A 15721-nucleotide genomic window follows, 5' to 3' on the forward strand; every position below is an offset into this window, starting at 1 on the left:
TTGGAGTCTGTTTTTGAATTTTTTTTTTTTTGAAGAATTGCCACTTTTAGGTCTGTAATCGAGTGACCAGAGAGATTAAAGTGTTCTCCAACTGGTTTTTGAATGTTATAATTCTTGATGTCTGATTTGTGTCCATTTATTCTTTTACGTAGCGACTGTCCAGTTTGACCAATGTACATGGCCCCTCTGCCATGACAGGCTGAGGTAATCAAAGCTGACACACACGAGATTGCAACCTCAGGTCTGTGAGTAGCAGCAGCGTATGATTCTAATTTGAGGTGGTGATGGCCTGAGACCCTGAGTGAGTGGGTCACTTGAAACCAGGAAGTTGCCAATTAGCCAGGTAACTGACACATAGACACATAGCCTGAGTCACAAGCAGTGTTGCCAACTCCCATGGTTTTATTAAGTCTTGAACTATTTGGCGTTTGTCTTAAAGCCACAACGCCTGGACTCAGGAACACAGGGCAAGCTCAGTTTTCATTTAAAAAAATGTTTCCAGCTTCCACCATTGCAGAGAAAAGCCTGAAAAACGTGCCCTAAATGCCCCCCAGCAGGACAGAAATGCAGAGTCTAGGTTGGGGGAGCTGGGAAGGAGACATCTGGACATCCTGCCTGGATACTGAAACTAGGGGTACAGGGGTGCTGCAGCACCCACTGGCTTGAAGTGGTTTCCATTATACACAGGATTTACAGTTTGGGTCAGTGGCTCTCAGCACCCGCACTATACAAATTGTTCCAGCACTTGCATGTGCTACAAAAGCCTGGCATTGCCATGGGCAGCTGCAACTCTTCCACCTCCATAGGAGACCGCCATGCACAGCGCGCTGTGTGCATGTCACCGGCACAGTGGGCTGGGCGACCCACAGCACAGCACAATGCGACTCACAGAGACTACAAGACCCAGGGTGCAACGCGGCGTGCAGTCTCGAGGCTCCAAGCCGCACTGCATGCCGGGGGCTGTAGTCTCCGCCGCTCGCTACTCCGATGGCTTCAGCGTTATGCAAATTAGGCGCCCCTCAAATTAGCATAAAGCCACAGCCGCGGAGCCGGGCCTGAAGCAGAGGAGGCGTGTTCGACAGCGTCACATGCCTCGCGAGCCGCGCTCTCCGTCACTCAGCAACGGCGCGTGCCCCTGCTTTCCATCCCCCCTCCTCGCGCTCGTCACGGAACGTCCCTTTCCCCCGCCCTCTCCCCCCTGCTCCCCGCGAGCCGCCGCCGAAGCCGCCTCGCAGTAGCTGGGAGCCGCCGCCAGAGCAGCCATGGCCGAGAACGCCGCCGCCGCCGCGGGCCTGGAGAACCACCGCATCAAGAGCTTCAAGAACAAGGGCCGCGACGTGGAGGTGAGTCTGGGCCGGGCCGGCGGGTCCCGCTCCCGCCGGAGCCGAGCTCGGCCGCGCCGCCTCCTCCCCCTTCTCCTCCCCCTCCTCCGCCCCGGGCGGGCTCGAGGGGAGGGGCCCGCACCCCGCTCCGAGCCGGGCGGCCGGCGGGCCCGGCGGGGGCGCAAGGAAAATGCCCTCCGGGTTTTTCTTCTCCGTCATGCGGGCGCGGCCTGGGGAGGGAGTAGGGAGCCCGGCAGGGGGTGCGCGGCCGGCCGCGCCTCCCATCGCCGCGGGCCTGCAGCCTCCCATGGCGGCCGCCGTCTCCTCGCCCCACGGCCGGGCGGAGATGGGGGGCTGCCGGGCTGGGGGCGCGGTCGCGCCGCTCCCCGCGCCGGCTTGTTCCACATGGGGCTGTGTGAGGGGCCGGGCCTGCCTGGGCAGGCGGCGGGGTGCGCCCGTGTCCGTGTGGCCCCCTCCTCTCCGGCTAACCAGCTGCCGCCTGCCCGAGGCTCAAAGGGATCGGCGGCGCTTGCAGGGGCTGGACAATGGGGCTGGCTGCCTTTTGTGTCACCCCTTCGGGTAGTAACAACACCCCTTCCCCCAAACACCCGGCCGCAGGTCCCTCGCACGTCGGGGCTGGTGCGAAAGGCTGCTCTCTCAAATGTTGTAGGCCTGCCTAGGCCGGGCTATAGGGGCCAGTGGCGAAATTGCAAGGGCCGCTCCCACACTCAGCTGAGCTTTTTTATCACACACACATGGTGATGGTCGCTTGCTTTCACTCCCAATTCTTGCTTAAATCCCCCAGTCTTTAAAATGACACGAGAAGGTTCTTGAGATGACGGCAGTAGCTTAGCAATGTAGATCTGCTGAGAGTCTCCATCTGCTTACATCAGGCAGCACAGAGGGATATCCTTCCTTAATCCACCTTTCAAATCTGAAATGCTGTCTCTTTTACAAAGGTAACTGAATCCCCGAGGATATTGTTTAGTTCTTTTGACTCCACTACCCTTCAATACCATAAGCACCTTTTATTGTAGCCACTATGAAAAAGAGGAGAAATTCTGAGGGGCTGACATCTGTCCTTTTGTAGCTAAAATAATGAGGAAAATATCTCTCTGAAGTGAAAGTTAATCTAGGATGAAAAAGGGAATGGTGAGCCTAAATATACTGTTAAAGTGTTTTGACTCCATTTGAGTGTGTGTCTCAATTATGTTGCTGTATTTGATGATTATAGTATTTAAATAATCCAAAATAGACTCTGAATTTACACCTTTTTAAGGTAATTTTTGAGTTGGGGCAAAATTCACACCCTTACTACTATTGTTTGGGTGGAGGCAGTTCTTTGCAGACCTGGTTTAACAGGAGCCATGTCTTTGTAAAGATGACATTCAAATTGTAAGCTAGTCTTATCTTAATTTCTGTTCAGGTTGGTGGTGGTAAATCTCCCTTGCACACAATGCTCTTTCCATGGAGAATGCAATCTTTTTACAGAAAGGCTTTCTCTCTCCATTTTTGGGAGACAATTTAACAGTGATAATTAGATTAGCCAAAAATGTCCCACCCTTACACCTAGTAATTGGCCTCTGTCTTTTGTTTTTTTTTCCTCATTTTCAATCTTGGGCTGTATCTTTTTGTTTGCCTCTCTCTGTCTTTTTCTCTTTCTTTCTCTCTCCCTGTTGAGAATACTGGCTTTCCTTCAGCAGTGCTGATCTTAAGCTTCTGCCTTCCCAGTCACTGGCCTGACTGGTTGAAGAGCAAAGCAGGGGCAAACTGAGGGTCCCCACATAGCATAAACTGCTCTGGCATTTAAAATTGCCTGATATGCAGATGTGTTTGAAACTGGTGACCACTGCAGAGAGGGGATTTGGGGGCTTGTCTGTATGGGGAAATAGGCAGGCATAGGAATAGTTATACTGGAATAGCTATAGTGGAGTAACTCCCTCATGTGGACACACTATTCTGGAATAATTACTGTGCTTTGGAAGCCTAGTTATTTCAGAATATAGTCAGTGGAGTTATACCAGAATAGGCTGTATAGACAAGCTCTGAAGTGTCTTACTTTCCAAGGTGATGGGTCACGCTGCTTAGCGCTTGTCAAGCCGAAGGGTGCAGCCATGGTAAGAAAAAGGGTGCTTAGCTTAAACCTGGTAAGGAAACCAGTTTCAGTTCAGCATGGATGTACATACCTCAAAAATATCCTTCTTGAAAGGAAAAGTATAGAAGTATGTAAAAGTTGCTCATTGACACAATTAATTTAAGGTTAGAAGTGTGTTTTAAATGAAACTTAGAATCTGATGGGGGGGAAAAAAGCAAAAAGAATCAAAATCCTAGAACATATGGCTTGTTTTTAATGTCCATGTTCCAGTAAGTTTGGTTGTCCATTCTTTTTCTGGCTGTCCAGGGTATCCATCTTGAAGTAAACAATAGAGGTATCCTTTTTAATAGCTCTACCTAGCTAACTATTAGGCTACCAGAATATCCAGGAGATTATTTTAGAAGAATAGTCCTTGTTTTGCCCCAAGACATTATGTACTTACTATCTGGTGATGCTGATGGATTGAGCTGTTTCTGAATAAAAGGTACTGTTTTTTACAGGGATGTTCCATTGATTTAATAAACTCTATGCTATACTGGGCAAAGCAATAGAGCTCTGTGTGGGACTAGCGTAGAGAGCCCTGCAGCAGGACTGAGATCCCACAGGACCTGCTGTTATAGTGGGAATGGGATTAAAAATAGTACCACACAGGGCTCTACAAAGCAGTTGTCTCCGATAAGATTGTCGATCTGGTAACTGATATGGTTGAGAATTATTTGGGCTTTGGCAATTGTACTACAACTGAGATGTCCTTCTTTATAGGAGATACTAAAAAAAATTAAAATTCATTGCTGTAGATAACTTTAAGTAAAGAATATCTACTAAAAGCATGATCTAAACTGTTGACCAAGATACTCCATAGCAATTTGTCATCTGTTTGATGGTTACTGACTTCTTTCTGCTAACCAGGCTTGAATGAATGTAGAGTATGTTGTTTAAGTAACCCTCTTCCTTTAGCTTCTATTCAACTAATATTATTGAATACTATAAAATCACTTTTGGTCAGGTACAAAATGTTCTGGCAAACCAATATACTTATTCTTTTCTCAAATTACAATTAACATTGATATTTTCACTTTTGGGTCTGCTATGCTGTAACACCTCTTCTTGTTATAACCTGAGTAGTCCTTACATTTTTTTTTAAGGGAAGAATCCTTCTATATGCAAAAGGACTTGTTCTGTTGTACAGCAGGGCCAGGTCTTTGAGAGAGAGCACAGTGGGACTATGCAGTATCCTGTGTACCACAGAACCAAGTTTTGCAGTCCCACCTCTGTAGGAGAAAAGAAAGGGATATGTTGGTGAGCAGTTGTGTGGCCAGTGGATTCATGAACTGCACAGTCCACTGACTGCAAAAGGACGGGCCACTGGACTGCCTTGGTTCCAGACTTGGGGAAGAATTGTCTCCCTACCCCTGTGCTGGCTGCCCGCGTACACAGCCAATCTACTCAAGCTATGCCCATGGGCTCAGAATTTCAACCTATGTGTAGTACTGTTAATATCTCAAAAAAAGTGGTCCTTCCAAAAAATGGATTAGTAGCAGTCTAACACCAAATTGTAATCATGAAATTAGCGTATGTTCTTTGTTTTATAAACAACAAAAAACCTTAATTGTTGCAGACTGCGCTGTGAAGTACTTTTTAAACATTCTTTTCAGTTTTAAAATATATAGGAAAAGACTCAGATTTTCAGTTTCTCAATATATGAGCAAATGCATGGCGTTTGCTTGTGAGAGCCTGCAGTGATGCAATACTTAAGTTGTGTAAGCCTTTTTTGGAGTTTGTAACTTTGCTATTTAAACTGGGCATGTCCTGTAAAGTCTCAAAACCACTTAAAAGGTATGTCTACACTAAAAGCATTACAGATGCAGTGGTGCAGCTACTCTGCTCTAGTGTAGACACATGTTACAGCAACAGGAGGAGTTTTTCTCTTGCTGTAGTATATCCACCCCCTTAAGAGGCAGCGGCTAGGTTGACAGAAGAATTCTTCCTTCGACCTAGCAGTTTTTATACTGGGGCTTACTTAAGTTGACCTAAGTTTTAGGTGTAGGCCAGGCCTTGTACTAACAAAGTAATATAAAGTGTAAACTGTGATATATTTTAAGTACAATCAAACCTTTTAATTTAGAAAAGCAGTTATAAAAAATCAAGTGGACACTGAAATTGCAGCTAAACTGACTTTTTAAAAATGCAATTTGATGTTGAGGTTTCTAGTTTGCTCTCTACCTGCAACCCCTGCACCTGTTCCCTCAACCCTATACTGTCCCACCTGCTAACTTCCCTGACTCCTGTCAATCCTTTCTTGCCCTGCCTTAACTTCTGGCCTGGTTCTGGTCTGTTACTCTCATATTTTTGTTTAGAGCCATAAATAGCACCCATGCACAGTCTCATGGTGTCCTGCCAGTTATTTAAAATTACAGATCACACGATTTCAGTTAGCTCATCCCTTCTACCAACAAGCAGTCATAAATAAAAACATACAAAAAAGAAAACCGTTAAAAGAAAGTTACGTAGGTTGCAAAGTAAAAAAAACAACAAAACAACCCTTCCTACCCCAAAGTCAGGAAATGTGTGATCTGCAAGGTTGCCCATGCACCCTTCTGTGTCCATCCTGCACATTCTATGTGAGGTGGGGAAAAAGTATGTGATCATGTAATTAAAATTGTTACAAAGCATTACATAAGAGGCGAGAATTAAGGTTGCATAGGCAACTATTTAAGGCTTTTCCTAACTTTTGAGAGCTTGACTTTGCAACCTAAATTTGTATAACTTTGGAGGTTTTTAAAACGTCTCTGCCTTTCTCATATACAACTGTAACAACCCAAGTTAAGAATCAGAAGCATTTGAACCCTGCATTTGAACCCTGAACTATCTGCCCTGCAGCACAGGTTTCTACCACTTGAGCTACATGATTGACTACATTAGGTGGTAGCAGGAGATGGCTACTTTCCCGGGGAGGGGGATGAGCTGCCTGTGTGATGCCCAGAGTCTGGAGGTAGGAGTGAGTAGGAAGAGATTGGTATGGCTGCATTTGGGACTTACAGAGGAGCTCAGCTCTCTCCCCCATACCTGGAGTTCAGGGATTTCCTTTTTCATACAGTGGCTCCAAGAAGGGGCTGGATTGCAGGGGCATGGGAGTGTAGCCTAGAGTAGTTAAGTGCTGTAACAGGTTACCTAGGGAGTTTGTGGAATATCTCTCAAACCTGTTCTTAAAAACTTCCAGTGACAAACACTTGTCAGGGATGGTCTAGATCAGGGCATCTCAGTCTTTCTTTCTGAGCACCCCGCATACATGCTATTAAAAACTCCATCGCCCACCTGGTTTTCTGCATATGAAAACCAGGGCCCGCGTTAGGGAGTAGCAAGCAGGGCAATTGCCTGGGGCCTCAGGCATCAGCACCGGAATGGGAGGGACAGGGGGGCAGGGGACCATGGTCCTCCCAGTTTTTGAAAGTGGATGGGCCTGTCCTGTCCACTTTTCACCCCCATTCTTCCTTTTCCTCCGGGGGAGGGGGGGTGCTGTGCTGCAGACCATCTATCTGAGAGCAGCCCCTGGCCCATGCCCAGGGCAGGTGGAGGGTCTGCATCTCCTCTCAGCTGCCTGACTGCTCAGCTCTTACAGTGGCCAGGCTGTGGTTCCGATGCCTTGTCCTCCAGCTGTAACTGAGTTGCAGTAAGAGCTGTGTGGGGAGCTGTGAACCCTCCATCTGCCTTGGGCGGGGGCCCAGGGGCTGCTTTCAGTCCAACCCGCCTCTTCTCCCCCCTCCCCCCCCCAACCCTGGGCAGGTGGAGGGTCCATGGCTCCCAGCCCACTCCGGCTTCTGGCTTGGCTGAGGGTGGGGCTTCAGGCAGAAGGGGCAGGGGTCGTGGCCCATAGCCCCTCCCTCACTTTTGGGAAGGCTCTGCCAGGCCTGGCCTCATGCTGTAGGTGCCCCCCTGCAAAGCTACATTGCTCAGGCTTCAGCTTCAACCGCAAGTGGTGGGGCTTAAGGCACGGGCTTCAACCCCGAATGGCAGGTCCTTGGCTTTCAGCCCTGGACCCCAGCGAGTCTAATGCTGCCCCTGTTTGGTGGCCACACTGAAACCTGCTTGTGGCCTTCCAGGGGGCCTCAAATCCCTAGTTGGGAACCTCTGGTCTAGATAATACTTAGTCCTTCCTCAGTGCAAGGATGTGGACCAGTTGACCTGTCATCCCTTCCAGCCCTATGTTTCTGTGATTCTCTCTCTGCCATTGTTCTTATGACTCTGCTGGTTTCTAGGTGTTCGCAGTGTAGTGTCTGTTTCAGCTGTTGCAGCTTTGGCAGCTGTATGGGCCCAGCTCTTTAGAATGTTTGCTCATGTTCAGTTATTTTGGCATGCTGTCAAAATTTTCCTGCTGATCGGGGCAGTGTCAATTTTTTACACCTTATTAGTCAGCCAAATCTGAACAGAATTTCATGCAGTAAATGAAAGGTATGTCTCTAGATCTCTCTGCCAAATTTCAAAAGCCTTCTGCAAGCAGTGGAGATGTTAGAGCTTCTAAAAAGGGTTGTAAGAGTATTTTATAATGGAAAGTGTTAAGCAAATAAGTATTGCTACTAGTTTCCCATATAATAACACTCCCACATGGGAGAGTGAAAAGCACTAGCCACTGATTCTGGTCTCTGTTATGTTGAGGGGAACGTAGCATCATTACTTCAGCTGATCGCAACTGATACAGTACATCGTCTCAGAGAGAGCCTATCTCGTGTTGTTCCCAGGGCAATTGGTGTAGATCCCAGAGCACAGGCGTCATGTGCTCTCTAGGACAAATTGTCAAATGAGTGGCTGCCCTTCTATACCCATTCCCAAATAGATTTAAAATGTAGTCCTGTGTAGAGTGCATCTCCAAACATACTGTGGTCTGCTCAGTCTCCCTTGACTCAAGTCTTCAGGGTGGCTTTTTGAGGAATGGGTAGACAAGAATATGCTTGTATTTTGAAAGTATGGGGCTAGAAGAGAGCAAGGGGTTAGTGAAGGATAGCTCTTCAGGAGCTTCTTCTCTGGAATAATTCACCCAGTTCTAGTCTACCTCCCAAAACAGATAATAGAACACAGTGGGAAATGTTTAACTTTTCTGCTAAACTAAAATGTTAAACTTTATGGAAGTCAAATCTGCTATACAGTGGAGTCGCATCTTACACGCGGGTTAGGTTCTAAAGTCAGCGTGTAAGGCGAAAATTGCGTAGAGTCAAAATTACTCTTGAAAAATCCCTTAAATCACCCATAAAGTACAGTATACACTCCATCACATTAAGATTGGGATCAGCATCCATAGTGCTATGTATCTGAGAACATAAGCCTTGTGTACATGGCCTTGAAACAGTGAATCACGCCTTGGTTGAGAGGATGGAGGAGGTATTGTGGGGGAGAAAGACTACTTCAACATTGTTTTGCGCAAACTGGAGCGCTGCAGGGTGGCCAAGAGCATTGTCTATGATCAGCAACACTTAATGCTGCCGTCACCCAAGCCTTCTTATTTGGTTGCCAGAACACAGGCAGGAGATTTTTGTTCTTGCCTTTTAGGGCATGGGGATTTGCAGCTCTGTAGAGCAAGCCCGGCTTTATTAAATGCCCAGTTGCATTGCCACAAAACAACACAGTCACATGGTCTTTAGCTGCTTTGAAGCCAGGGGCTTGTCTTTCTGATTTCGACGTGTAAGTGTGGTTTGGGCATTTTTTTCCAGAAGAGCCCAGTCTTGTCAGCATTAAAAACTTGTTCCAGAAGATTTTCTTTAATTGTTTGGGATAGGCTTTTGCTGCTTCTTCATTGGCAGATGCAGCTTCACCAGTAGCCTGCACGTTTTTGAGGTTGAAGCAGTTCCTAAAACTGTTAAGCCAACCTTGGCTGGCTTTGAATTCCTTCTTATCAGAAGGCATCCCTCTTTGGCGGGAGGTTTGAACAGCACGTAAAGGCTAAGATCCTTTTCTCGCAACATGTTGCCATTGATAGGCACATGTTTATGGTTCATGTCTTCCAGCCATAAGTTTAATGTCTTTTCAGTCTTCACTAAAGTCTTATCACGCACCTGGCTTGTCACCTTAGTAGTTATTGGAGCACTTGATGCCATGGCTTGATGAATTTCTCTCTTGAATCTTGATTGCATAGATGCTAGATTTGTTGCGGCCATATCTACGCCCGGTGTTGGAGACCAACATACCATCTCAATAAGGCTGACACAGCCAGTTTTTCCTCCAGCTTTGGAACAGATCGCTGTTTCTTCGGTTGAGCACCAGATGAAGTAGTTGGCTTGTGTTTAGGGGCCATGTTGTACAAAAAATACGTACAGTATCTTTAAACACTAGAATCACACTCAGTGCGGCGAGATGCTCACACTATGAGAGGCACGTGGGAACTGAGACCGACTGAGGGAACAGCAGATTCACATCTCCCATCTCACGCTCACTCACACATATGGTCATTGAGTGGAATGGTGGGCGGAATCGCCCGCACTATTTACAGGTATCTTTTTTTTTCTTTTTGCAGAGCGCGTATAGTTGAATTCGCATAAGTTAAATACATGTATGGTGTGACTCACTTGTACTTTCTTTGATTAAAAACATTTCAAAAATAATCTTATGTAAACATTACATTTTTTCAGTATGTTTAAATACTACTTTTCTAGATTTGCTAGAGTAAGATCTTTGTCTGTTTTTTCTGAAGCTACAAGTGAGCATCTTCAGGTAAAGGGAAACAGCCCCTCATAATGTGCAATGGTGTGAACTGCATGGAATTAGTTGAAATATGGGATTGACTATATCAAATTCTTGACCAGTGATTGACTAATCCTTGGTAGAGTAATGACAGATGTAAGGTCTAATAGCTCATAGTCTAAAAAAGCATACTATATAACTGGAAAGGGTGGAAACGTGAAGTTTCCAATAACATATAGCATTTGCTTCTAAATACTGGCTGGTTGTACAATATCTATCTCTAAATCTCATTCCAGTTACTCTTGCTTTTCTCTTTATTACCCACTCAGTTCTAACAACTTTAGCAGCTACTACCTCTACCATCTGGAATGCCTCTTATTAAGTATAAAAATTAATCTCTAACTCCATTAGCACCCTTTTCTGGCTGGGAGACAGAGTTGTCAAAATTAGTTTGGGGAAAATGAGGTAGTAATTTCTTTCAGGACCAAAAACTGTTTGGACCATTATTATTACAGTAGTCCTAAAAGGTCTTAATCATAATTCTACAGCAACTCTCTCAAATTCTTAGGAAGATAAAGTCCCTATCCTGAAACACATAGAATGTAAAAAGACACATGTACAAAGAGCATGAGAGAATATGCAGCAGACAGGTAAAATGGTCAGGCTGATGGACACGTCATCTTCAGTTTTTTTTTCTTGCTTAATTTTGTTTGTTGGTGTTGTGAGGCCAGGAGTGGGGTGAGTATGACGGGAAGGGAAGTTGTCTGGGGCAGGAGCTGTTTTCTAGGTCAGGGGTTCTCAACCTTTCTTTGAGGCCCTCTCAACATGCTATTAAAAACTCCACAGCCCACCTGTGCCACAACTGTTCTTCTGCATATAAAAGCCAGGCATTAGGGGGTAGTAAGCAAGTCAATTACCTGGGGCCCTGCATAGCTAAACTGCTCAGGCTTTGGCTTCAGGCCTAGGTGCGCTTGGGGAGGTGGGGCTTTGGCTTTCTGCCCTGGGCCCCAATGAGACTTATGCCAGCCCGGCTTGGTGGACTCCCCCCCCCCCCCCCCCGAAACCTGCTCACAGCCCACCAGGGGGCCTTGGACCCCTGGTTGAGAACTGCTGTTCTAGGTTACATGTCTGAAGTGTCTCACACTGTGGGACTCTGATACTTGACTGGGGTACCTAGGATCTACTGTAATAATATAAGTTACAGGCTGGGGGAGAGCAACGGTCTCTAGCTGGGCTTTTCCACACCTTACTGTTAGGGGAAGTCTCTGCACTTCTTGGGGCTGCTGGCTCTGCCTCAGCAGGTGTTGGTCTGCTTCCCCCAGTTAATGTGGCTAGGGTTCTGGGATCACATGCCTACTCTTTCAGGACAAGTAAACTTCTCCAACCATTTTGAAACTTTCGAAGCAAGTACAGTGTGACTACTAAAATACAGCAAGCACAAAATACCACCTACATGTTGCACAGACATTTGTATTACATGAATCAAATTATTTGAGCATTTCTCATTGAATCAATCACCTTTCACTGAAAATTTGTTTTCCCCATATTCCATCACTTCTGTGGCTGTTTTTGATAGTGACTTCAACAGCAGTTCTGTGTCCATGCTTTTTTATAGTGGTGATTGTCAAACTACAGAACAAATGGTCCTCTGAGGTAATTGGTGGAAGTTAACACTACCCTTAGTTATGTTCCTGTCTGCTTGCAGGCTTGGTTTCTATGTGATAGACTGTCTTTGCAACAAGATCTCAAAGGTTATGCTTTTCAAGAAAATATGGAAGCTTTGCAGTATCGATGTACTCAAAATTAATAAAAAAAATTTCATTGTTGGGTTCCATACTCAGTAATGGATATATCATACTTGTTCAATTTTGTTGGGATTTGACAGAAAAAATTAATTTGAAAATCTTGTGTATCTTCACCAGTAGTAATGTTTTCATGGTCCTGATCATGCCTTCAACACCTGTGTAATCCTTTAGTCTTCAACGGGCATAATCTGAAGACCAGTGGAGATCAGATATTACTGTGATACCTTGGAAGAAGGCTGGCCTTGTGGCTAAGGTTGTGGAGTGGGATTCTGGAGACCTAGGTTTGATTCCTGCTCTGCTATAAACATCCCTTGGACAATTCACAATCTTTCTGTGCCTCAGGTACACATCTATAAAATGTTATAATAGTACTTCATAATGCCCCTATGAGATATAGAAGATAAACACAGTAATAGTGGAAAATACAGTAGGGGTATGTGTGTGTGTGTATAAAATACACACACCCAACATGAAAAAATGGGTGTTGCCATACCAACTCTAATGAGACCGATTAATTAAGATGGGCTATTATCAGCAGGAGGGAAAAAAAACTTTTGTAGTGATAATCAGGATGGCCCATTTCAAACAGTTCACAAGAAGGTGAGAGTAATAGTGGGGGGGGGGAATTAGCATGGGGAAATAGTTTTTAATTTGTGTAATGACCCCCATCCACTCCCAGTCTTTATTCAAGCCTAATTTAATGGTGTTCAGTTTGCAAATTAATTCCAGTTCTGTAGTTTCTCGTTGGAGTCTGTTTTTGAAGCTTTCTTTGTTGGAGAATTGCGACTTTTAGGTCTGAAATTGAGTGACCAGGGAGGTTCAAGTGTTTACCGACTGGTTTTTGAATGTTATAATTCTTGATGTCTGATTTGTGTCCATTTATTCTTTTGCATAGAGATTGTCCTGTTTGGCCAGTTTACATGGCAGAGGAGCATTGTTGTCACATGATGGCATATATCACATTGGTAGATGTTCAGGTGAACGAGCCTCTGATAGTGTGGCTGATGTGATTAGGTCCTATTGTTGGGTCATATTAAAGAAGTTCTGTATTAAAATCACAAATGAGTTTGATTCCCCATAGTTTAGGTTCCAGGGTATTACTAATTAAGAGGTCTCTTGGTTTTTGGTACTGTTTCTCTCCCTCTGTGTGAAACTTGCAAGCTGCTAATTGTGTTAGTACATGCTAAGACTGAGTCTGTTCTCAAAGCAATTCTTTGTAACAACTACACACTCAGAGAGAGAGACTCAAAGCAATGCTCTGTAACAACAGAAAGAGCACCCAGAGACTCCCCGCCCTTTTGTTGTATTCATCTCACTTTGTTAACAATTAAATAGAGAGAGAGGATGGATGCTTGGTGTGGTTAATAACTGAATGAGCAGGGAGGTGCCAGCTTAAGAATCCAATGTCCATCAGCTGAAGAAGGCGTCAAGTGGAAATAACCAGAGGACCCCCTGAGGGCAGACTGGAATCCACCCAACAGCCTCAAGAATGGGAGAATCAAAGAACAAGATAACATCTGGCAGCACGGAGCCGTCAGGAATGTGCCATCTGTTGATTGATTCAGCAACAGCATGATGAAGCAATTCCCATAGACTGGCATAGGAAGAAATTCCTATAAAAGTGGACTCTAGAAAGTGAGAACTTTGGGGTCTGATTCTGCAAACCAACTTCCAGGAGCATCAGATGAGCATCTGACAAGGCCCTGCTCCCTCCTCATGTCCAGGCCACCTGGCTGGCCAGTGGCTTGGCATGAGCAACTCTAAGGCTAGTAACTATGATAACAACCTTGCAGAACGTGTGTGTGTGTATGAGTGAATAAATATGGAATGGAATGTTATAGCTATAACTAACTGCTTACTATGATTCTTTCAGTATTCACAATAAATGTGGCATTTTGCCTTTTCCCCTTTAATAAGATTCTGCTGGTTTTTATTTTATTGGTATAACACCATGATGGTGTCCCTTGAATAGATATGTGGACAGAGTTGGCAACGGGCTTTGTTGCAAGGATAGGTTCCTGGGTTAGTGTTTTTGTTGTGGTGTGTGGTTGCTGGTGAGTAGTTGCTTCAGGTTGGGGGACTGTCTGTAAGAGAGGACTGGCATGTCTCCCAAGATCTGTGAGAGTGATGGGTCGTCCTTCAGGATAGGTTGTAGATCCTTGATGATGCTTTGGAGAGGTTTTAGTTGGGGGCTGAAGGTGACTGCTAGTGGCGTTCTGTTACTTTCTTTGTTGGGCCTGTGCTGGAGTGGCTCTCTCAATCTTTCTTTACTTCAGCAGGTGGGTATTGTCGTTTTAAGAACACTTGATAGGGATCTTGTAGGTGTTTGTCTCTGTCTGAGGGATTGGAGCAAATGCAGTTGTCTCTTAGAGCTTGGCTGTAGACAATGGATTGTGTGATACGGTCTGGATGAAAGCTGGAAGCATGTAGGTAAGTATAGCAGTCAGTAGGTTTCCAGTATAGGATGATTGTGAGGTGCTCAGATACTACAGTTCCGAGTGTCATAAGAACCTAGATACCTAGTGTAGGATTGCTAGGTGGCCTCTGAAGGCATAGTCTCAATACAGTTAGGGCTTGTCTACACTACCACATGGGGTCAGTCTGAGATTTGCAACTTCAGCTACGTGAATAGTGTAGCTGAAGTTGATGTATGTAGTATCTTCACTACAGTAAGTCAACAGCTGACGCTGTCCCATCAGCTCTGCTTGTGCTCCTTGGTCCCGTGGAGTACCGGAGTCAATGGGAGAGCGCTCGGCGGTCGATTTAGTGCGTCTATACTAGACTAGCTGCTGGATTGATTGCTGCCCGCCAATCCTGCGGGTAGTGTAGACAAGCCCTTACATTAGATAAACAAATCTGTGGCCAGAATTTGGTCTAATAAAATCTTTATTACTGGAGATCCATGAGATGGAAAGAATACACCTTGACTGATGGAGCCTAGGATGAGTCAGTGGGGCTGGCAGTTAGAAAAACATCTGTTTAGTAGCAAACTGAAGGAATTGAATATAGAAATCCAGTGAGACGATGAATATGGAATCCTATAATAACTCTTTAGAATAGACCCACCCTTTAAATTCTGCAGAGAACACTGGCCAGAAACACTTTGGAGGGCACAGAAATTCCTTACCCATGCATTTCCCACATGAGTCTGTCAGGGTATGGTACTTTCTGTTTGACACATAATTTTTACTCATTTACTCTTAGTAATTATATGTAGTAGTATATTATATTAACACTTTTAAGTGTGAATATTAAAATATAAATGTTTATACAATAAGCATTTAGATTTGTTACCTAAAGACAAACTTCAAGACGCACACCACTGACAGAAGATGGGCAGTGTGGACGTGAACATCTGCAGTAATTACTGCGGTGGCTGTAAGTTGACCTAACATAGGTTGACTTAATTTTATAGTGCAAATATGACTTTAGACTCCTAAGTCTCTTGTGCTTTTGAACATATAACTGTAAGTATCCAACCCATCCCCCTTCTGCTTCAAAATCCACAATATAACCAACCAACCCATAGCACCATATTCACTTCCCATCCTGACTTTACCAACCAAGCACCTGAATCTGGCTCCTGCTCTGCTAGTGTGGCATCGGAAAAGAGGTTGAGTTTTAAGGGTTGCTTATTCTCTAGGTGTTCCAGTTAGTGATGGGGGCAGGCTGGGCTGGCGCAATGGTTACCATACATATCTCCAGTTCTGTTTATATTGCTGTGATTGGGAGTCTTTCATTACAGTACATTTCAAGTGTAGAATTCTAACCTAAGACTACACCTTGGCTCTGTATAATCTTGATCCCCATTGTAAATGAAATGATTGAAA

General features: G+C 45.0%; 1 protein-coding gene across 3 annotated transcripts in view; it reads left to right on the forward strand.

The window, feature by feature from the left end:
• The first annotated feature begins 1041 nt into the window (after window positions 1–1041).
• KPNA3 (karyopherin subunit alpha 3) overlaps window positions 1042–15721 on the forward strand; it is a 78388-nt gene continuing 63708 nt past the window's right edge. The window contains exon 1 of one of the 3 annotated variants that reach the window (XM_037893401.2): window positions 1042–1343. In XM_037893401.2, the coding sequence (XP_037749329.1) occupies window positions 1263–1343 (81 nt within the window). In that variant the 5' untranslated portion in view covers window positions 1042–1262. Of the gene's footprint in view, window positions 1344–2150; window positions 2282–9836; window positions 9896–15721 lie in introns of those variants that run through there. The other 2 variants (XM_037893411.2, XM_037893406.1) reach the window with 2 other exon arrangements.

This window comes from Chelonia mydas, chromosome 1 (genome assembly GCF_015237465.2).
Source record: "Chelonia mydas isolate rCheMyd1 chromosome 1, rCheMyd1.pri.v2, whole genome shotgun sequence".
In the NCBI taxonomy this organism is placed as follows: domain Eukaryota; kingdom Metazoa; phylum Chordata; order Testudines; family Cheloniidae; genus Chelonia; species Chelonia mydas.